This window comes from Mustela nigripes, chromosome 1, assembly GCF_022355385.1.
Source record: "Mustela nigripes isolate SB6536 chromosome 1, MUSNIG.SB6536, whole genome shotgun sequence".
Lineage (NCBI taxonomy): Eukaryota > Metazoa > Chordata > Mammalia > Carnivora > Mustelidae > Mustela > Mustela nigripes.
Window position 1 is genome coordinate 237,374,136 of NC_081557.1, and position 23,588 is coordinate 237,397,723.

A 23,588-nucleotide genomic window follows, 5' to 3' on the forward strand; every position below is an offset into this window, starting at 1 on the left:
AGCCTGAGGCAGGGCTCAGCCTGAGCCAAAGGCAGACACTTAACCGACTGAGCCACCCAGGCACCCCGTATGTTGGGTTGTTAATTTCAATGATTATATTTTTCATTTCTAGAAATTGTTTATTTTTCACCTTGCTTATTTGTTTTCTTGTTCCTTAAGTTTTCAAACTCCTGTTTTATCACTTACCATATTAAATGTGTCTATTTTATATTCTATAAATGAAAATTGCATCTGAAATTTTTTCATTCTTACTATATTATCTTTTTACTTTGTGCACTCATTCATGATGCCATGTCTTTGTTTTTTAATTGACAATTATTCATTTTCCATGGAGTTTAGTATTTTGGAACTATTCGAAGGATTGAAGATGCATTTCTGCATAGTTTGCTTGTGCCTCACTTAGCTGCTGGGAGTACAGCCTGGGACCAAATTAATTTAAATTCTTTGCGCTAGACTTTTTAGACTACGTTGGTAGCATGAATTCAGACTGCAGACTTGTGTGAGGGCTGACTTAGCCTTATGTTTTTCATCCCCACTATTTAACACCAAAGGAGAGGTTGGCATGCTTTCTTGCTGTTCCCTTCTGTGTGTGTGCTTTTTTTTAATTTTTTTTTTTTTTTTAAGTTCACAGTTATGCTGTCTGTCTAGCTTTTTTTCTGGGAGTCTCCTGTTAGATGTTCCATCTGGAATAGAATGTAGTCATCTTCTCCTATCTCTCATGCCTCTAACAGCAATGGAAGTAGAAGCTCAAAGACTATAAACCTCAACAGAGGGACACCTGGGTGGCTCAGTTTTTAAGCTCTGCCTTGGGCTCAGGTGATTCCAGGGTCCTGGGATTGACTCCCACATCAGGTTCCCTGCTCAGTGGGAAGCCTGCTTCTCCCTCTCCCACTATCCCCCAGCCCTGCTTGTGTTCCCTTTCTCACTGTCTCTGTCTCTCTGTCAATTTAAAAAAAAAAAAAAAATCTTTAAAAAAAAACCCACCTCAACAGAAATCTCAGGGGAAAGGTTGCTTGGCTTTGGTGTTCTCACTTAGTCTGTAGAGGTTCAGCTTTCCTTTTGTTTTTGCCCTCTTTGCATCATTTTTTGTGAGCTTAGCAATGTGTTTGAAAAGATTTCGTCCAGGATATCTAGTCTGCTGTGCAGCATTAAAATGAAGTCCTTTATTCATCTATTTATTCAAGAAGTGTTTTAGTTTTAAGGGTTTTTATTTATTCGTTTTGGAGATAGAACAGGGGGGGGAGCAGAGGGAGCGGGATAAGCAGACTCTGCTCTGAGGACAGAGCCAGACTCAGGGCTCTATCCCACATCCCTGAGATCATGACGTGAGTCAGAATCAAGAGTTGGACGCTAAACTGATTTGGCCATCCAGGCACCCCAAGATGTATTTATTGAATGCTTTTTATATGGCAGCAAAATAGAATGACTCTGACTTTATTACTAAAATGAAAATTAAAACAAAGTTAAGCAAACAAAAATAATACTGCATGGTAAATACCACGGCGGAGGAAATACTGTGTGCTGCAGAAGTACTTAGAGGGGTATTGAACTGAGTCTTGAATGATTGAGAAAGGAGAAATTTTTCCATGAGGAAATGTTACCTAGTTAGGGACCTAAAAGAAAAAAGTAGGTACTGGTGTGATGAATGGTAGAGAAAGGCAAAACCGCAAGTGTTTTAGTGTGATTAGGTTAGTGAGTATGGGACCTGGTGATGATGTTGGTAGTTTTGAGAGCACAAGGGATGAATATCAGGTGGTCAGCAAAGTCAGATCAAGGTTTTGTTGAGGAATTTGGACTTTGTTTTCTAGACACTGGGAATCTGTTAGAGTATTTTAAGTAGGGGAAGTACTTGATCAGATTTAAAGTTTTAGAAAGATAATAGTTGCTTACTAGAAAACCCATTGGAAAGGAAGGAGAGTGAGAGCAGTATTACAAATGAGGGTCTAGATTAAGATAATGGCGATGCTTTTTTTAAGTGAGTAGATGAACTGGAGATTTAGGAGCTGAATAATTAGGACTTGGTGATTGAATTTAGGAAAAAGAGAAGAAGATCAAGTAAAGCATAGTGCCTGGTTACTGACTGGATTGGATGATTGTATAGATGATTCATTGATTGCTAAAATTGGGAATACCAAAACGAATGTGTATTTTAATGAGAAGATGGTGATTTAGTTTTGGACATCTGAACTGTAGGTGCCTCTGTGACATCTTAACAGATGACTGGTAGGCAGTTGGGTGTGCTGCTTTTCTGCAGTGAGACATCATCATCTCATCATCTCTTGGCTGGATTACTGCCTACTCCCTGGGCTTCTACTCTTTCATGCTCGTTATTCTTCAGCCAAACCAGTCTCCCTTTGGTTCTTAGTAAATAAAAAAACCTCGTTCTCATCATAGGGCTTTTGCTCTAGGTGCTTTCTCTTTCCAAGGTGACTTTCTACACATGGCTGACCCCTTTTGGTCACTTATATCTTAGTTAAAATGTCAACTCTGCACAAAGTCATTCTTTAATCATTTCATCTAAAGTAGCCACCCATTCAGTTGGTTAAGCGTGTCTGCCTTTGGCTCAAGTCATGATCTCAGGGTCCTTGGATTTAGCCCTGTGTGGGGCTCCCTGCTCAGCAGGGAGTCTGCTTCTTCCTCTGCCCCTCTGCCTTGCTTGTATGTGTATGCATGTGCTCTCCCTTACTCTCTCTCTCAAATAAATAAATAAAACCTTAAAAAAAAATAAAGTGGCCACCCAGTCAGTCTTTAATATTAGCCTAATTTTAATTCTCTCTGTGAGTAGCAGTTAATACCGATTGATATTTTCAATATTTCTTTTATTTCTCATTCCCTCCTTGTTTCTAAAGCCTCATACAAGCAGGAGACTCAGTGCCTAGAGCAGTGGTTTGCACGAAGTAGGGGTTTAATAAATATTTGTAAATGAGTGAATGCAGAGTTCTAACTTGGGGAGAGATTTAGGATTAGCTATTAACTATATCCAGGAGAAAACTGAAGTCATGAGTGTGTCTGGGGCAGTTCAGGAAGGGAGTTCAGAGTGAGGAGATAAGATCTTCCAGTACAGAAATCCCCAGTGAGTCAGGGGCAGATGAAAGAGGAGAAACCTGCGGAGAATACTTCAGAAGGAGCAGCCTGGAGAGGTGGGAGGGAAACCACGGGGAATATGGTGTCAGAAGAAGAGAGTGTTTGAGGAATAATAAACATTTCAAGACTACCTTTTCTTCAGTTGGATGCCTTTCACAGGGGAATATGTTACAGATTCCTAGAGAAACCTGTGCTTGTGTTTACAGTGCCTGTTTTTCATCCTTTTTCCTAAGCCCCATCCTCCCTCTGGGCTTCCTGTGCAGTTTTAACCAGTTCGTTCTCTTTTCCTTGTGGTGATGGAGAACTGCAGGGACGAATATTGATTGAGAGCTTGCTATTAGAAGATGAAGGGATGGAGAGTGTAATGAGTCCCTCAGTTCCAGAAATAAGCATATTTATTGGAACATAGAGATGGGAAAAGAAGTGATAAAATCATACCCTTCAGGAAAAAATATGTTATAATACTCTTCTGAGGTGAACATAGATTCAGGCAAAAGCACTTAATGTTGGTTCTGCTATACAGAATGTTTGAAATTGAAATCCATGACCAGGTTTCTTTTTTCTCCGCTGACTGAAATAAAAATGGTAGTTTATTTTCTTATATTAGAAATACATTGTTTACTGATGGTTTCATTTTGGGCTCAATTTTTCAAAATTTGCTTAGGTCAAATTAGAACTTGTTAGCCATTAGATAGAAAGCAAGTAATTGCTTGATTGAAAGATAATTTGTATATTTAAGGATTTGAGATTGACTTTTGAATAATTCAAATCACATGGTAAAGTCAGGAACAGCTCATTAAGAGGCAGAGACTTGCTAAGGAATCCTTAAATTTTTAAGGAGCATTCAGATGTTTTAAATTTTAGTAAAATTGGTTTTAATTTTGCTAATGACAGCAGATGTGTGGCAAACAGCCAGGGGTTGAGCTTTAAACAAGTGTCTAGAGATATTCATGGATAGACTAGTTATTTATTGAAATCATAAAGATTCTACTCCAGTGATAGAATATAAGTTTATAAATATGTTAGTGTGCCAAATAAGTATTCATACCTGTTTTTGAACCATTTACTTGCATTTCTTGTTTATGATTCTTAGCACTATATTATTAGTAGCATCTAGACAGTTTGTAGTGAGAAAAATATCCAGAAATATCAGTCTTAGAGCAGATTGTTTCATGTGATGTGGTTGAATTACTTTGATCATTGTGAAAAAGTGGGTTGTATCTGAAACTTTTGACGGCAGATTTTAGCTGTTCAGATACTAGGTGAGTGATGAAATGTTTTCCCTTACTTTTGTCTGCGCTATTCTCTCTTCCCACAACAAAATTTTAAGAAATTGATATATAGATTTTTATAAAGATGCTTTAGAATTTGCAAATAAATTTAAAAAAAGACAAAAATGAAATCATATTGAACTGTTTGGTGTCAAGTGTTGTAAGCTGTAGTTATTAATTAGTGTGTTTTAAATTTTTTAAAAAATTTTTAAGTAATTCCTGAACCCAGTGTGGGCTTAACTCACAACCCCGACATTAAGAGTTGTATGCTCTACCAACTGAGACAGCCAGGCACCCCTAAATAGGAGTGTTTGATACTATCATGATGTACTTTGGATTTGATGTATAGTTAAAGCCTTTTGGATTTTGCGTATGTGTTTTAGTTATCAAAACATAATGTACCATGTTAAGTCATTTCTCCAGTTCACTAAAAAAACCCCTAAGGATATACTAAAAATTAGATGTAAGATTTTTGCTTTTATTTTTTTATTTTTGAAGATTTTATTTATTTATTTTTGAGAGAGGGAGAGAGGCACAGAGGGAAAAGCAAACTCTCCACTGAGCAGGGAGCCAGGTGTGGGACTCAGTCCCAGGACCCTGGGATTGTGAGCTGAGCTGAAGGCAGATGCATAACCGACTGAGCCACCCAGGTATCCTTTGCTTTTATTTCAAAGAGCTTTGCCTTTGTTAGTGCCTAGGCTGTTGGCATGTAACTTATCTATAAAACCTTTGAAGGAAGGTAAATCAGTGGCTTAGGCAGAAATTCTTATCAAGATAGCATTTTGAATAGATGCTTTGAGGTATCTGTTCTACTTTTCCTTGGAGTGATAGGTAAAATATAGAAAGAGAAAACTGAAGAAACAACTGGACTCAGAAAAAGTTGTGCTGTGTCCAAGGAGTGTAATAGAAGGTGCTGGACTGTGGTCTGTAATCAGACATTGGCCACGAGGGGTTCCGTTTGGTTAGGATAATAAATCAGGTGCTACATGCATGGCCAGGTGCTGGAGTCAGACTCATTGTTTGAACTTACCCACACGCTCACATATCGGAGGCTAAACTGGCTTCTTCCATTTGTTATGTGAGGCTTTGTCTTGTAGGAAGTTGTAAGTTAGGGAGGCAAGAGGGAAAAAGAGGAATTGGATCCTGCTATTTGCTGGTTTCGAGACTGGATCGAGGGGTGGGAATTTCAAACTGGCGGTAGGAAATCTGGTTCAAGACAGAAAGACCAGATTGAGTTTTGAGGTAGAGCATGAGGAGAATGAAAGGATATATCTTACTCAGAATAGGATACTAATTAACAATTAGTTAATTAATAGGATTGTAATCTCCCAAACATAAAAATACACAAAGGATCATATTGCAATGTGTACATTTCAAATCAACACATTATACACCTTAAACTTATAAAATCTTGTATGTCAATTGTATCAATTAAAAAAAAATGCATGAAAAATCCTAGCTGTAAGAAAGCCAACAAAATCAAATGTGTATTATCTCTAGATGATGCTAAAATAACAGCCTGAATTGCTTTAAAATAAGTTTAATATCCTCAGAAAAATAAGTGAAGTACTCATATTTGAAATACATACTGGCAGAGTAAAACCAGAACAAATAAATCTGGAAAAGAGCCAACTAGAAATCTTAGAAATGAAAGTGTAGTCACTAAAATAAAAATTTAATAGATTAGGGGCACCTGGGTGGCTCAGTAGGTTAAGTGTCTGACTCTTGGTTTTGGCTCGGGTCATGATCTTGGGGTCCTGGGATCAAGCCCTGTGGTGGGATCAGCTTGAGATTTTATCTCCCTCTTTCCCTACCTACCCCTCTGGCTCATTCTCACTCTTGAAAAATAAATAAATAAAATTTTTAAAAAGATTTTATTTATTTATCTGACAGACAGAGATCACAAGTAGGCAGAGTGGCAGGCAGAGAGAGAAGAGGAAGCAGGCTCCTTGCTGAGCAGAGAGCCCAATGTGGGGCTTGATTCCAGGACCCTGGTATCATGACCTGAGCTGAAGGCAGAGGCTTTAACCCACTGAGCCACCCAGGTGTCCCTAAATAAATCTTTAAAACAAAAGTCTTTTTTTTTTTTAAAGGTTTTATTTATTTATTTGACAGAGATCACAAGTAGGCAGAGAGGCAGGCAGAGAGAGAGGGGGAAGCAGGCTCACTGCTGAGCAGGGAGCCCGATGCGGGGCTCGATCCCAGGACCCTGGGATCATGACCTGAGCTGAAGGCAGAGGCTTAACACACTGAGCCACCCACGCGCCCCAGATGATGACTTCTGATAGTGAAGTTAAACTGATGAAAATTGCCAAGTTACATCCAAAGGTAAAGTGGGTTTTGCAGATTGCCACTGATGATTCCAAAATAGTCCGTCTCAAATTTTAAATTTGATGCCACACTCAAAACCAGCAGGATTCTTTTGGAATGGGTGAGAGAGCTAAACATTGATTCCATCGATGTCAGCTCCTACGTGGGAAGTGGCTGTACGGAGCCTGAGAGTTTTGTGCAGGCCATCTCTAATGCCTGCTGTGTCTTTGACATGGGAGCTGAGGTTGGCTTCAGCATGTATCTGCTTGCTATCAGTGGTGGCTTTCCTGGATCTGAGGATGGAAAGCTTAAATTTGAAGAACTCAGTATCAAATTTATCAGTTATAAACCCTGCACTGGACAAGTATTTCCCATCAGAGTCAGACTTGGGATTGAGAATCATAGCTGCGACTGGCAGATATTACATTGCATTAGCTATTGTGCTCGCAGTTAATATCATTGCCAAAAAAACTCATATTAAAGGATCACACAGGCTCTGATGATGAGGGTGAGTCGAGTGAACCAGACTATGTATTACATGAATGATGGAGTATATGGATCATTTAATTGGATCCTTTATGATCGTGCACATGTGAAGTCCCTTCTGCAAAATAGACGCAAACTGGATGTGAGGTACCATTCAGCTAGCGTATTGGGACCCACGTGTGATGGCCTTAATCACATTGTTGAGAGCTGTGATTTGCCCAAGAGGCATGTGGGCGATTGGATATTCTTTGATAAAATGGGTGTTCACACTGTTGCTGCTGCTTCTGCTTTGGATGGGTACCAGAGGCCAGCTGGGTGCTATAAAATTTAGGGGCTGACATTTGATTCTGTAGCAAATCCTGAATCACGACTTCCTGCCCTAAGTAGAGGACTAGGACGTCAGCCCCCTGCCTGCATCCTGTGCCTGGGAGAGGAGGACAATGCGTTCTCCCGCCGCCTGTCCTTCAGCTAGCATTCGCGTGTGAGTGCCATTCCTGTAGCTGTTAACTTCAAGTCTAGCTTGGGTTGTGGGATTTGAAGGGACAATTTAAATTAATTACTGCTAGTTTTGAAATGTCTTTGTAAGAAAGATTGGCATGGATGCAACAATATGGAACACTAGGGAGATGGAGTCATTTATCTGTGTTCCTGTGGAAACTAATTGAATTTTTTTTAAAAGATTTTATTTATTTATTTGACAGAGAGAGATCACAAGTAGGCAGAGAGGCAGGCGCAGAGAGAGAGAGAGGAGGAAGCAGGCTCCCTGCCGAGCAGAGAGCCCAATGCGGGACTCGATCCCGGGACGCGAGATCATGACCTGAGCCGAAGGCAGCAGCTCAACCCACTGAGCCACCCAGGTGCCCCTGAATTTTTGTTTTTAATGGGAGTTTTATTCACCTCTCACACCCGCTACTGAAGAATGCCCTTCAGCTGCTGAGCAAGCATTTGTAGCTTATACTTTGGCAGAATGGGCCAAAAGCATAGTGTTGTGACCTGTTTTCAAAATAAAGTATCTTGGGGTGCTTGGCTGCCTCAGTCATTTGGGTGGGTGTCCTACTCTTGGTTTTGGTTCAAGTCATGATCTCAGGGTCCTAGGGGCAGGCTCTGCATTGAGCTCTGCGCTCAGCAAGAAGTCTTCTTAGGATTCTTTCCCTCTTCCTGTCCCTCCCTCTCTGCTACTCTTCCTGATAAATTTCTTTGAAAAAATATTTTGAGGGGCACCTGGGTGGCTCAGTTGGTGGAGCCTGAGTCTCTTGATCTCAGGGTTATAAGTTAAAGCCCCACATTGGGTGGAGAGATTACTTAAAAATAAAATCTATATTAAAAAATATCTTGAAATTAAGAAAAAAAAAAAGAAAAAAGAAAAAACTAAGTAACTATCCTGAATTTTGTTTTGAGCTCCAAAAAGGGAATAGATTTAAACATTTGTGTGTATTGTTTAGCTTTTTTTTTTTTTTTTTACTTTATTGTGTGGTAACTTATTGTGTGTATGCTTTTGTGTTTTACTTCATTACATTTTGGTAAGATTTATCCTAATGGTATATGTGTCTGGTTCATTCATTTTCATGGGGATAATTAGAGTACATACTTTTGAGGGCTGTGTGAATTAAATGAGTTGATAAATGCAAAGTGCTTAGAATAAATAGTGGTTGTCACATAGTAAAGGCTCAAAGAAAGATGGCCATTATTATATTTATAATATTCACCACTATAAAATCTATGACTATAACAGGGTATAACTGTCAATGCTTGTAGACATTTGGGTGGTTTCCAATTTGAAGCAACAGACCAGTGCTGCTCTGAAATACGCATTTACTTTTCTTCTTGTACTCTTGTGCAAGTTTCTATTAAGGCAAATATATTGCCCTAGAAGTAGAATTTGCTAGGTCACAGGTTACGCTTGTGTTCAACTATATCAGATAATGGCAACTTGTTTAGCAAGGTAATTGTGTCTGTTTGTATTTCTACCAGCAGTATATGAATTCTCATTGCTCCAATCCTTGCCAACATTAGCTATTGATGTATTTCTTCATTTTCTTCTAATGATGGTTGTAAAATGGCTTCTTGTAGTTTCGTTTGGGTTTTGTCCGTAATGAGGCAGCCATTTCTTCATATGTTTGTTATTTACATTTCCTTTCTTTCTTACTGTCTTCTCTGTTTTTCTAATGAGATTTTTTTTCTTGTTGATCTAGAGTAATTCTTAAATATTGGTAGTTATCATTTGTTGATCCCATTTATTAGAAATATCTTTTCCCAATTTGAAGCTTTTCTTTTCTTTTTTTAAAGGATCTTTTGGGCGCCTGGGTGGCTCAGTGGGTTAATAGCCTCTGCCTTCGGCCCAGGTCATGATCCCAGAGTCCTGGGATCAAGCCCGGAATTGGGCTCTCTGCTCAGCAGGGAGCCTGCTTCCTCTCTCTATACTTGTGGTCTCTGTCAAATAAATAAATAAAATCTTTAAAGGATCTTTTGATGGACAGAAGTTTTGAATTTTGATTTAGCAGAATATACCCATTTTTTCTTGTTTAAGAAATCTGTCTGTACCATAAAAATATTGTCTGTTGTCTGTTAGGTGTGTAAATGCCTTAACATGTAAATCTTTACCTGAAATTGCCTGTTTATGGGGTGAGGTATATTTAATTTAATTTTTATTTAATTACTCATTTATTTTGGGGGGAGGGAGTTGTACAGTTGTCCCAGTAGCCACTTGATAGTCATCCTTTCCTCATTGTATTCCTCATATTGTATCTCTACAATAGTTTTTTTACCCCCAAGATTTTACTTATTTATTTGAGAGAGAGAGCACAAGCAGGGGAAGGAGTAGAGGGAGAGAAAGAGGGACAAACAGCCTCCCACTAAGGAGGGAGCCCAGCATGGGTCTTGATCCCAAGCCCCTGAGATCATGACCTGAGCCAAAGTCAGATGCCTTACTGACTGAGCCACTCTAGGTGCCCCTCTAGAGTAGTTTTGAGTAAAAGAATTCATAGTATGTGTCATCGTTTTGTTCCTTATTTTAAGATTTTATTTATTTATTTATTTATTTGAGAGAGAGAGAGTGAGAGAGAGTATGAGAGGGGGAGAAGGTCAGAGGGAGAAGCAGACTCCCTGTGGAGCTGGGAGCCCGATGCGGGACTCGATCCTGGGACTCCGGGATCATGACCCAAGCCGAAGGCAGTGGCTCAACCAACTGAGCCACCCAGGCACCCTGTTCCTTATTTTAAAGAAACGCATCTAAATTTTTCACCATTGAGTATGTTTATTAGAATTTTGTTTTATTTTTTAAGGAAATCCCTTATGTTAATTTTCAAAAGTTTGAAAGTTGTATGGGTGTTGAATATTAGTGAATGCTTTTTCTTTAGCTCCTGAAATGATTCTATAGCTCTTGTTCTTCAGTCTGTTAATTAGGGGCATTGATAGGTTTACTAATGTTTGACTACTCTTGAATTCCTAGGATAAATACAACTTGGTCTATCATGTATTATCTTTTTTATACATTGCCAGATTGTTAGCTAATATTAAGTTTATAGGTTTGTATGAAAACAACTACTTATTGTTACTTTTTTTAATAAACTTTATAGCAGAAAATATAGGCGCTGAACTGAAAGCTCCACTTATTAAGCAAGAGCCTCTCCAAGTAAGAGGTAAATATATTTTATTCTGTTTTTCATTATAATGGTGTTTTGAATATACAAAATTAGTTTATATAGAGCTCTGTATAATTGTATTATTCTGAGTATACTGCCTATTTTTATTTTTCTTTAAATATACTGACTGTAAAGATTTATACTCCTGCTTATAAGCTAATTTCTACTGAAGTTCACTTTGCATTTGGGTTATAAATTTGGTGGTAATTATTTTTTCAAAAGCCCAAAGAAGGAAGTAATGGCAAATAAAAGTCACCCATTGCTTTATCATTTTTAGAAAAGTAATGTGATTAAACAGACCAGTACCTTTCAGTTCCAGCACGTTCAAATCCAAATAGAGTTTGGACATTCTTGTCCAACTTTCTTTTTTAGGAATAACTGAGTGACGAAGGCAGTCTTGTTTGCAGCTCTGCTCTTTGTAATGAACTATGTCTCCTGTCTACAAAGCAGCGTGTTTGACAAGGGCAATAACTCTGTGACTAGAAGCACCATGGCTTTGACATCAGACAAAAGTGGATTTGGTTTGTGGTTCCAGGATGTATTAACTGTATGGCCTTGGGCATTTTCCCTGTGCCACAGTTTTCTCCCCTCTAAGACTGTGCTAAAAAATGGGATTTCTTTTCTAGGATAACCTTGAAGATGATCCGTAGTATATATAGTGACAGTTAAAAATAATTAACATTGATAGCTGTCACCATCATCAATACCCTGGCCAGGACAGGCCAATAGGGATTTCCGTATACTTTGAAGAAATCTTTAAAAAGTAATTTTAAAAAACACTCAGTTTTTCAGAAGAAAGAATAATTATTTGCTCCAGAGGAGCTCATCTGGATATAGAATTTTAGGATTATTAGAGTAAGCCAGTTTAGAGACTTGAAACTCACAGAAAAAGATTCCTGAACTTCCTTAGATGTTTTTTCAAATAAAGTTTTGATTTTTATACTGAACTTTATGTTTGGAATGTTCTTCTTATTTTTGCATTCGATTTTAATAGTTAATATGATATCTTAAGAGTCTTTTTTACCTACTGTATTGATGAATCATTTTAGTCTTAATTTGCTCTTCCCACTTCAAAGTACAGAGGAAAACTTGTTAATTAATATCTGAGAATAGAATATGAAGCATCAGGGTGATAGTTGGAAATGGAACACATGACTTTCTGTTGTTTTGCCCCTGCTCTTCAGATATTTGCTTATTTTATTTATCTGTGTCCTACAATCGAAAGTCTCAGTTTCTGATTTATAAATATAGACCTATATTGGTGTAGTTTTTGATTCACAGGCTATAACTGATGCCAAACTGATACTTTGTTATTGATCTCTGGGTTTTTTTTGTTTGTTTGTTTGTTTTTTTAATGAACAACTTGATACTTGGTAGTAGGGAAACAGTTTAGTAGAAGGTAGTATTTTACCTATAATCTGTAGTAAATGTTCTATAATTTTTAACTGATAAAAATATTTCTTATGTTTACTTTAGCTTTCTTATGGACTATGGTGAAACAGTACAGCAGCTTTAGGCTTTTTTGACTGCAAGTCATATAAGAAATATTAATGACCTCTACTATATATATATATATATATATATATATATATATATATATATACACACACACACACACACATTATTGTATGTAACTGAAACAAAAGCTTTCACAAAACGTACTTATTCATTGTATGTGGTAATGTTTATTCACTTTTTATTTGAATTTTTTATAAAATGCCGGTTTTACCCTGCAGTTTAGAAAACATTGAACAAGCATGTGATTTTTTTAATTGAAACCTCCTTTTTATTTAGACCCTAGACAATTTATTATTATTTTTGTAGACCATTTATATTGTATTAGTACAATTTAAACAGACCAGGAATACCTATACAGGGTATCCATTAGACAAAGGGTTGAAATTTGGTGTCAGTTACAGATGACTTAGGAGATAAAATCTAGACGGCTACAAATGGAATTCTGTCCTAATCTGCACTTGGGAGAGTTTCTTCTTCTGGTGCCATTCGGTGCATCAAGAAAAACATCAGTTTTTCTATGAAATTCATTAGTGAGCCCTCTTAAATATCAGCATATGTTCATCTTCCAATGTGATTTCTAATTGTCCATATTTATGTTTTTTTATATTTTTGGATTTAGTCAAAGCAGTCCTTAAGAAGAGGGAGTATGGACCAAAGTACACTCAGAATAATTTCATCACTGGAGTCAGAGCAATAAATGAGTTCTGCCTTAAATCCAGGTATAGTAGTTTTTTTTTATAAAATGTGGTAGTTCTAGCTCATCTACATAACCTTGTATTTCTTAGAATGTGTTACTTGCTGCTATCCATGTGGAAATTTTCCCATGACTCCTTCCTAAATTGAAGAACTACTTTGTCCAGTTAAAAAAAATGTTGAAATTGTTAGCTTATGAAACTGAATTCTGCTTCAGTGTGGGCAATCCAGACTTTCCTGGTATCTTAAACCCAAAGAAGCAGGTTCTTCAAGACATCTGTATCGCATAAGAACTTTAGTAGTTTTATTATTATGTTAATATGTGGCATATAAGATATCTTATCAATAAGATATTTGCATATTTGTATGTTTAACTTTTTAAAGTGTTGGGTTTTACATTGAAAAAATAAAATTAAAAAAAAGTGTTGGGTTTTTTTTGGCTAGTGGAGTTGAATAATTTAGTTACATATATGTTTATACTCCAACTCTGTTGAGCATAAGTTATTTTTGTTTTCTGATATCTTTTTGTTATGGATTTCCTTATAATCATAGATTTGTTGAGATATTTGTCACAAATTAAAAATTTCCCTTCCTTTCCGTGTTTACCTAAGCAAGCCATATTACATGGAAAATTTCTTGACAATTTAGTTATCAGATTTAGCCTCTCCTCCCCCCCCCTCCGCCCTGCCCATCACATCCTCTATGGTATATTATCAAGAAATAAGAATTCTTATAATTAGTTTTATAACTTACATACCTATTACCAACCAGTTGTGCCATTGATTGATGTAAAACAATGTCCTATTTCACATGGAGTATTTCATTTAGTTCTCACAAAAATTTTGTGAATTTAGTAGATTAGGTATTGCTAGCTCCACATTGTAGGCCAGAAAACATAGTAAAGACATCACTGATGACCCAGCTCATTTACTAAGTCAGCATCATGGGGTTAGAATACATATCTTTGATACCTTGTCCAAATTTTATACTAATATGTGATGGTTGATTGTTGATTTATTGTATTGTATTTATTTTAAAGATTTTATTTTTAAGTAATATCCATACCCAGTGTGGGGCTCAAACCCACAATCCTGAGATCAAGTTGCATGCGCCACTGACTAAGCCAACCAGGCACCCTATAATCTCCCAAGTTTAATTTCTTGGAACTTATACCAGCTTTTTATTTATAGGCCTTTTCATAACTCTTCTAAAATTTCCATAGGAAATTTGATCAAATTTAGAATGACTGTCGGGGCACCTGGGTGGCTCAGTGGGTTAAAGCCTCTGCCTTTGGCTCGGGTCATGATCCCAGGGTCCTGGGATTGAACCCTGCATCAGGCTCTCTGCTCAGCAGGGGGCCTGCTTCTCCCCCTCTCTCTGCCTGCCTATCTGCCTACTTGTGATTTCTGTCAAATAAATGAATAAAATATTTTAAAAAAATTTTTAGAATGACTGTTTAGCAGTGTTGATGAATACATAAACCTTGAGAATGGAAAATAAATAACATAGAATTGACAGACACTCTTTATGACTTGATACCTGTAAATAATATTACCATTTAGTATCACCACTTAGTATTAATCTGGATATAAACAAGTATGACTATAAATTTTTTTTAAAGAATTTATTTATTTATTTGAGAGAGAGACAGTGAGAGAGAGCATGAGCGAGGAGAAGGTCAGAGGGAGAAGCAGACTCCCCATGGAGCTGGGAGCCCGATGCGGGACTCGATCATGGGACTCTTGGGATCATGACCTGAGCCAAAGGCAGTCATCCAACCAACTGAGCCACCCAGGTGTCCCTATAATATTTTTTTTAAGATTTTATTTATTTATTTGACAGAGATCACAAGTAGGCAAAGAGGCAGGCAGAGAGAGAGGAAGGGAAGCAGGCTCCCTGCTTAGCAGAGAACCCGATGCAGGTCTCGATCCCAGGACCCTGGGATCATGACCTGGGCCAAAGGCAGAGGCTTTAACCTATTGAGCCACCCAGGTGCCCCTGACTATAAATTTTTGATTTAAATTCTTAAGTAAAGGATGTTGCTCTAATCCATGTTTTTTTCTACTTTTTTTCATACATCAGACATTGCAGCGGGGTGTCCATAGCAGATAAAATACAAACACTAATGAAGAAATTACATCTCTTCCTATCACGTTATGGTATTTTTAGTGAGCATCAAGAAAAATTTTTATTTTTTCACTGTCTCTAGACCACAATTTTGTGTACAAAATGCCATCTTTAAACTGATTTTTCCAGCCTTAAACTGATCTGTATAGCCTTTAAAGATCAGGATCTAGGTAGTGGCTTTTACCTACCCCTAATAATCCTTCTAAGAACAAAAACTATGTGAACCTTTTCAGAATAAATTCAGCACGTTTCTTTCTTCAGTGATCTAGACCAGCTTCGAAAAATCAGACGACGAAGTCCTCATGAAGATACTGAATCCTTTACTGTATACTTGAGATCAGATGTGGAGGCAAAGTAAGAACATGCTTCTTCTAGAATAAATGTACAAGGCAAATTTTAGATTAATAAAAACCAATATTGGATAAAGGCTTTTAAATGATCTACTTTAAAAGCAGAATATTTTTATCTTTGCAAACTTGTTTGTGAATTACTAATATGTACTAGTTAACTAAAAGTATTTGATAATTTATAAGAAAAGTTGATGTTGAACTTACTTACTATTTAGAGTTAATTTAGAAACATTTTTTAAGTCCTGTGTATTTTTCCTAAAGGACCTTCTGCTTTGTTGTAATCTTTTCATGTAGTTATAGTTCATCTTGATTTAAATATAATTGCAATTAAGGCATTAAAATTGTTCATTGTTGATGGCCATATATGTATGCACAGATCCTTGGAAGTTTGGGGAAGCCCTGAAGCTCTGGCCAGAGAGAAAAAACTGCGTAAAGAAGCAGAAATAGAATACAGAGAAAGTAAGTATATTCAGTTTAAAGTGGAGTTAATTGAAAAGTAAGTTGTAGGTAAAACTTGGGCCTTTAATAATTGCACTCCCTAGTAGTTGCATGCCTCTCCGCTTAGGCTCTTTTGGTTCTAGCAAATACTAATTGCCACTTTGGGATTCAGTTACTTTTTAAAAACAGTATCAGGATGCCTGGGTGGCTCACTCGGTTAAGCGTCTGCCTTCATCTCAGGTCATGATCCCATGGTCCTGGAATGAATCCTAGCATCAGGTTCCTGGGTTAGTGGGGAGCCTGCTTCTCCTGCCTGCTGCTCCCCTCCTTGTGTGTTTGCATGCTTGTTCTCTCTCACAAATAAAATCTTAAAAAACAAAATAAATAAAATAAAAGCAGTATCTATTTTCTTGTGTTTTTCCTCTATAGCTCTTTTAAGGATGATGAGAGGAAACAAAGCTGGTTGGTGGTTTATTATAAGATACATGAATATTATAATTTATGGTCTGATTTGAAGATTACACTTGTTCTAAAAGTGATTGTGCTTTCTTACAGAAAAGTCTGTTAATTCAGTTTGCCCGTTTCTACTTTACTTTTCTAATTGTTCTGTTTATTCCAGGGAGAGTCGCATGAATTGGGGGAAGGGCCAAAGGAAGGGGGGAGAGAGAGAGACACAGACTCCCACTGAACCCAGAGATGCCAGGCTGATCTCATGTCTCATGAGATCATGACCTGAGCTGAAACCAAAGCTGGATGCTTAACTGATTGAGCCACCCAGGCACTGCCTGCCCCACTTGTACTTTAATTCATTCATTCAACAGATATTTATCAAACATTTACTGTGAACTGGAAGCTGTGGTTGATGCTTGAGATTTAGTTGCAAATAAGACTCTCTGGGCATTTAACACTCCAATAGTTGAGTGACAAAGCCACCTTTATAGAATTAGGATTCAGAATTATGTGAGATATAATTTAGCTAATTCTTTGATTTACATATATATATTCATTAATGTCAAAAGTGTTGCACACTTGTGATTTAAAAAAGGATACAAAAATATAAAGAATAAAAGTCTCCTTTCATTTTCTCTGGTCACCATCTCATTTTGCTTCCTATAGATAACTGTTGCTGGAAGTTTGGGATATATCTATCCAGAATATTTCTCTGCTGCATTTTCAAATTTTATATACATCATTTTTTTCACTTAAACATAAATTGGTGGCACTATACCTATTGTTTTGCCCCTAGTTCTTTATACTTAACAGTGTAACCATAAACATCTCCCCATGTCTACATATAGAAATCTACCTCTCGTTCTTTTTTAACAGCTGCATAATATTCCGCTGTGTGGATGTAATAAGCTTTATGTTCTCAAACTTTTTTTTACTATTACAAAGAATACAACAGTCAGTATCATATTTATTAAATATATAATAACATATTCTCTTATTGCAAATACATAGATAAAATGTTAGTAGTATTTCAAGGTCAAAGGACATGGGCATTTTAAAATTTAATAGAATATTCTCCAAAGGAATATGGTGCCAGTTTATATTACACTTAAAGTGTATGAGGGTGACTATTTTCTCAAACTCTTGACAATGCTGGATATTACCATTGTTTTAACTTTGTTGTGTATTTGATGGACAGTAGATGATATCTTTAATTTTGAGTCTCTGGTGACTGCTGAGGTTTGTTATCTTTAATATATTTATTTGTTTTTCTTAACTCTTCTTCTATGATAATTTTTATATCTTTACTCCATCTCTTACATTGTGTATCTTTTTAAATTGATTTAATGAGGTTTTGGTAGATTTTAACTCTTTAATTTTGTATGTTCTAAATATTTTTTCTTTTTTTTGGAGTCACCTACTTTTAAAAAAAATTTTATTTATTTTTATTTCAAGTTTATTTAAACTCCGGTTAGTTAACATATAGTGTAATATTGGTTTCAGGAGTAGAATTTAGTGACTCATTGTTTACATCTAACACCCAGTGCTCATCACAGCAAGTGCCCTCCTTAATTCCCATCACCCATTTAGCCCATCTTGTGTCCACCTCCCCTCCATCAACCCTCAATTTGTTCTCTATAATTAAGAGTTTGTCTCCCTCCCTTTTTTTTTATTCCCTTTGCCTGTGTTCATTTATTTTGTTTCTTAAGTTCCACATATTAGTGCAGTCGTACAGTATTTGTTTTTTTCTTACTGACTTATTTTGCTTAGCATAATACAGTAGCTCCATCCACATTGTTGCAAATGGCAAGGTTTCATTCTTTTTGATGGCTGAGTAATACTCCATTGTATATTTACACTACATTTTCTTTTATCCATTCATTAGTCGGTAGACATTTGGGTTCTTTCCATACCTTGGCTGTTGTTAATAATGGCTGCTGTAAACAACAGGGTACATATACTTTGAATCAGTATGTTTGTACGCCTTGAGTAGTGCACCTAGTAGTGCAATTGCTGGGTGGTAGGGTAGCTCTATTTTTAACTTTTTGAGGAACCTCTGTACTGTTTTTCAGAGTGGCTGCTCCAGTTTGGATTCCCACCAACAGTGTAACAGGATTCCCCTCTCTGCATTCTCATCATCTGTTGTTTCCTGAATTGTTAATTTTAGCCATTAGGGTGAGGTGGTATCTCATGGTGGCTTTGATTTGTACTTCCCTGATGATGAGTGATATTGAGCATCTTTCCATGTGTCTGTAGCCATCTGTATGTCTTCTTTGGGAAAATGTCTAGTTATGTCTTCTGCCCATTTTTAAACTGGATTATTTGGGGGTTTTTTGGGTGTTGAGTTTGGTAAGTTCTTTGTAGATTTTGGATACTAACCCTTTGTATGTTCTAAATATTTTTAGAAATATTTGCAAATACCTTCTGCCATTCTGCAGGTTGCCTTTTTGGTTTTGTTCTTTCCTTAGCTGTGCAGAAGTTTTTTACCTTCAGGTGCCTGGGTGGCTCAGTCAGTTAAGCGTCTGCCTTCGGCTCAGCTCCTGATCCTGGGGTCCTGGAATTGAGCCCTGTATTGGACTTCCTGCTTAGCAGCGAGTCTGCTTCTCCCTCTCTCTCTCTGCGATCTCTCTTGCTTTTGCTGTCACTCAAATAAATAAATAAAATCTTTAAAAGAAAGAAAACAGAAGAAGAAGAAGCTTTTTGTCTAGGTGAAGTCCCAATAGTTCATTTCTGCTTTTGTTTCCCTTGCCTCTGAAGACATGTCTAGCAATAAGTTGCCATGGCTGAGGTCAAAGAGGTTGCTACCTGTGTTCTCCTCTAGGATTTTGATGGTTTTGTGCCTCACATTCAGGTCTTTAATACATTTTGAATTTATTTTTATATATGGTGTAAGAAAGTGGTCCAGTTTCATTCCACATGTGGCTGTCCAGTTTTCCCAGCACCAGTATGTTGAAGAGACTATCTTGTTTGCATTGATATTTTTTTCCTCCTTTATCAAAGATTAGTTGACCATATCGTTGTGGGCCCATTTCTGGCTTTTCCATTCTGTTCCATTGACCTATGTATTTATTTTTGTGCCAGTACCATACTGTATTGATGACTGCAGCTTTGTAATATAGCTTGAAGTCCAGAATCATGATGCCTCCAGCTTTGCTTTTCTTTCTCAAGATTACTTTGGCTATTTGGGCTCGTTTGTGGTTCCATACAAATTTTAGGACTCTTTGTTCTAGCCCTGTAGAAAATGCTGGTGGTATTTTGATAGGGATTGCATTAAATATGTAGATGCTTTCGGTAGTGTAGACATTTTAACAGTATTTATTCTTCTAGTCTGTGAGCATGGAATGTTTTTCCATTTCTCTGTGTCCTCTTCAATTTCTTTCATAAATACTATGTAGTTTTCCAAGTACAGACCTTTTACATCTTTGGTTAGGCTTATTAGGTATCTTACAGTTTTTGGTGTAATTGCAAATGGGATCAATTCCTTGATTTCTCTTTCTGCTGCTTCATTTATGGTGTATAAAAAATGTGACAGATTTCTCTGTTGATTCTGTATCCTGCGACATTGCTGAGTTTGTGTATCAGTTTATCGCCCTCGCCCCGCAAGGATGACAAGACGCCTTGGTTCGGATGCATCTTCTCTCTCTTCTCTCTCTTTATTTCCGCAAGTCTACACACTTATATACGCTTACATGACCAATCAGTGAGCAGGGTACAGCAGGGAGCGAATCAGGCTGTGCACCTAAACGAACAACTTCGCTAGCAACCAATGCTGTTTACTTCCTCTTTGGGCGTTCTGCTTAGTCTCAGGAGGCAATCCTAACCTGGCAACTAGCCAGGCGCCATCTTTTAATGGCGGAGGCCGCCCTGGCCAGGGGCCTGCCTCGGACATCTCCCCCTTTTTTCTTTTATGGCAGGGATCGTGCCTGTCTTAGGTTGTCAGTGGCGGGGAATATCCTTACCCGTCATCAGACGTCAGATATCAATGATCTGCGTCCTGTCTTAGGTTGGTATATTTCCCCCACCAATCTTACCCGTCGTTGACTACCGATCCAGGATACTTAGCCACACTTGGGGCGATGTTCCAGCCTCGATGGCTAACAAGGCCTGCACCATGGCTTGCTGTTGCCTATGTTGCTGTCGCCTCCAAATTTGCAGTTTCCTTACTAGAAGAATCAAGCCCACTACGAGGATTATCATCAGACCAATTACACTAGCCCATTGTTTCGTAAAGGTTAACACATCTTGCAATGTTTTGATTATCTCTGGGAGGGTTGCAAGCTCAACTCTGGTGTTATTTATCCTTGTTATGCCTAGTAGCAGGTGCTGAGTATAGTTTTGGAATTCTGCGGACTAATTCCCCCGCAAGTTTTGGGAGAGCTGTCGGGAGACATTCTGTTAGTCACTCATATTAGTATAGGCTACGGGAGTTACACAAATTGCCAGGAAGGGTACTATACATCCCAGTCCCAATAGGGCCCCCCATATGTCCACTTGTTCTTGAACCAAATCCACTCTCTGGTTGACTATCAAGATTCCTGCTTGCAGATGTGCATTGATCTGAGTCTGTGTTTGAAGGGCAGCCGCCGTTCCTTCTTCAAGGGTGTTCACAGCTTCCGCAGTGGGTATAGTTGCAGCAAGCGAGACTGCTGCTGCTGTGGCAGCTGCTGTAGATATAGCCAATGCTGTCACAACAGCAGCTGTGATACCAAAATCTCTCTTCTTTCTGGATAGCACCACCAGTAACTTGTCCTCTGGAATGGAAACTGGGATAGGAACATGGGTAGGGATACGCATAATCACAGCCAGCTTGAAGGCCGTGACATTCCAGCACTGGGAAAAATAGCAATTCTTAGTGCAATTCAACGTATCATACAGCTCACTAGCCTTTGTTACGAGGAAAAGGAATGGTGGCGAGACCCATATGGGAGTGGGCTGATAAGTAATATTATTGGGACAAGACAGATTAACTGTTGTCTCAAAGGTACTAGAGTCATTTTGTTTATAAGAGCAGTTGAGGAATTTGCCACCATTTAACATGGACACTGCTGAGATATCAGTACATGCTCCTAGCAAGTTACAGACCTGCCATGCATCAAAGGGAGAGGAGGGAATAGGAGAGAAGAGTTAGTCACTGGTAAAGGATATAGCCATGCTTTAACCACTGCTCACAGCTCTCTGGCTTGAGTCTGCCGCAGGAGGTGTAACATCCCGAGTTATCATCAGCATCTTTAGCATCATGACTGGTGTTCGGAGGCAAGGCTGTACGCACCAGCCGCTCTGGGATCCAAATTGGAGCCTCCTTTTCCTGTGGAAAAACACATACAGACCCCCTACTCCATACTAACACTGGATCTGGTCCATTCCATTTTCCTGTGAGGATGTCCTTCCGAAGTACTAAAGGCTTAGGGGGAGCAGCAGCATCACTTGCATGTCTGTCTGCAGCTGATTTACCCGTTTTGTCCAACGTTAAAAAATTCAAAATAAAGAGAATGGTGTTGAGCTTATCTTTAGGGGACCTGAAGGTGTCCCCTATTCCCCCTTTTTGTTTATAAAGCGCATTTTTTAATTGTAAGATGGGCGCTCCACAACACCCTGTCCTTGTGGGTTATAGGGTATTCCATGTATCAAGTGAATGTCAAGTTGTTGTAGGAAGGCTTTAAAGGGTTGTGAGGTGTAGGCTGGGCCATTATCTGTCTTTAATTGGCATGGCTTTCCCCATGCCGCAAAAGCCTGTAGGCAATGGGCGATAACATCTCTGGATTTTTCCCCCCGTATGCACTGAGGCGAAAATTATTCCAGAGCAGGTATCTACAGAGACATGAACATATCTTAACTTTCCAAATTCTGAAACATGTGTGATATCATTTGCCATATATGATTAGGTAACAAACCCTTAGGATTAACCCCCAGGGATGGTGCAGGTAGTAAGATCACGCAATTTCTGCAGGAGACTACTATGTCCCGTGCCTGTGCTTTTGTTATGTTAAATTTGAGGCGAAGAGTTAAAGCATTCTGTTTCTTCAAATCCTCCCCTAAGTGGTCCCATTGAGGTATGTTTAGCAAGCCTTCATCTAGGAACCATGGAGCCGCCTTTTCCACTGTATTCAAAAAGGCCCGAGCAGTTTTTGTTTTTAATGGCGTGCCATTGGCCTTTAGAAGGTTCTTTAGGGAACCCTCTAACCACGACTTTGACAGTCCAGATCCCATAATTAGAATCCCAACCTAATGGCTGTTCCACGTATACTCGCTGCTAAATGGCTCTAAGGCCGCCCCGCTTCTTATTGCGGACTCGCTAAATCCCGGCTCTAAGGCCACCCCGCTTCTTTTTTTTTTTTTTTTTTTTTTAATTTTATTTATTTATTTGAGAGAGAGACAGTGAGAGAGGACATGAGAGGTGAGAAGGTCAGAGGGAGAAGCAGACTCCCCATGGAACTGGGAGCCGCATGCGGGACTTGATCCCGAGACTCCAGGACCGTGACCTGAGCCGAAGGCAGTTGCTCAACCAACTGAGCCACCCAGGCGCCCGCCACCCCGCTTCTTATTGCGGACTTGTACAAGTTAATCCCGGCTCTAAGGCCGCCCTGCTTCTTATTGCGGACTTGTACAAGATTCCCACCACTTTGATCGTGGTCCCTTCCCCGCTTACCTGCAGTTTCAATAAGAAAATCCCGGCTCTATGGCCGCCCCGCTTCTTGTTGCGGTCTTGTACAAGTTTCCCACCACCTTTGGCGTGGTTTTACCCCGCATACCTGCGGACTTCTCCCTTGCAAGGTTTTTCTATTTTTACTCCCCGCTTTACTGTGGAATTCCCACTTTTGAACGTGGCTAATGTCCCTGCTTACCTGTGGACCTTTACTCCCCGCTTTCCTGCGGATTACCTTGCAAGATTCCTTTATTTAGTTCCCGGGTTTCGGCGCCATTTATCGCCCTCGCCCCGCAAGGACGACAAGACGCCCTGGTTCGGATGCATCTTCTTTCTCTTCTCTCTCTTTATTTCCGCAAGTCTACACACTTATATACGCTTACATGACCAATCAGTGAGCAGGGTACAGCAGGGAGCGAATCAGGCTGTGCACCTAAACGAACAACTTCGCTAGCAACCAATGCTGTTTACTTCCTCTTTGGGCGTTCTGCTTAGTCTCAGGAGGCAATCCTAACCTGGCAACTAGCCAGGCGCCATCTTTTAATGGCGGAGGCCGCCCTGGCCAGGGGCCTGCCTC

At 38.7% G+C, this 23,588-nt stretch overlaps 1 protein-coding gene and 1 pseudogene across 2 annotated transcripts in view; both read left to right on the forward strand.

Moving 5' to 3' along the window:
- The window catches only part of SLC30A9 (solute carrier family 30 member 9), an 88,340-nt gene that overhangs the window by 14,408 nt on the left and 50,344 nt on the right, over positions 1–23,588 (forward strand). The window contains exons 3-6 of one of the 2 annotated variants that reach the window (XM_059383256.1): positions 10,727–10,789; positions 12,930–13,029; positions 15,392–15,484; positions 15,857–15,939. In XM_059383256.1, coding sequence (XP_059239239.1) covers positions 10,727–10,789; positions 12,930–13,029; positions 15,392–15,484; positions 15,857–15,939 — 339 coding nt within the window. The remainder of the gene's footprint in view (positions 1–10,726; positions 10,790–12,929; positions 13,030–15,391; positions 15,485–15,856; positions 15,940–23,588) is intronic. The other variant, XM_059383266.1, reaches the window with a different exon arrangement.
- LOC132008219 (ornithine decarboxylase-like) lies at positions 6,627–7,636 on the forward strand (annotated as a pseudogene).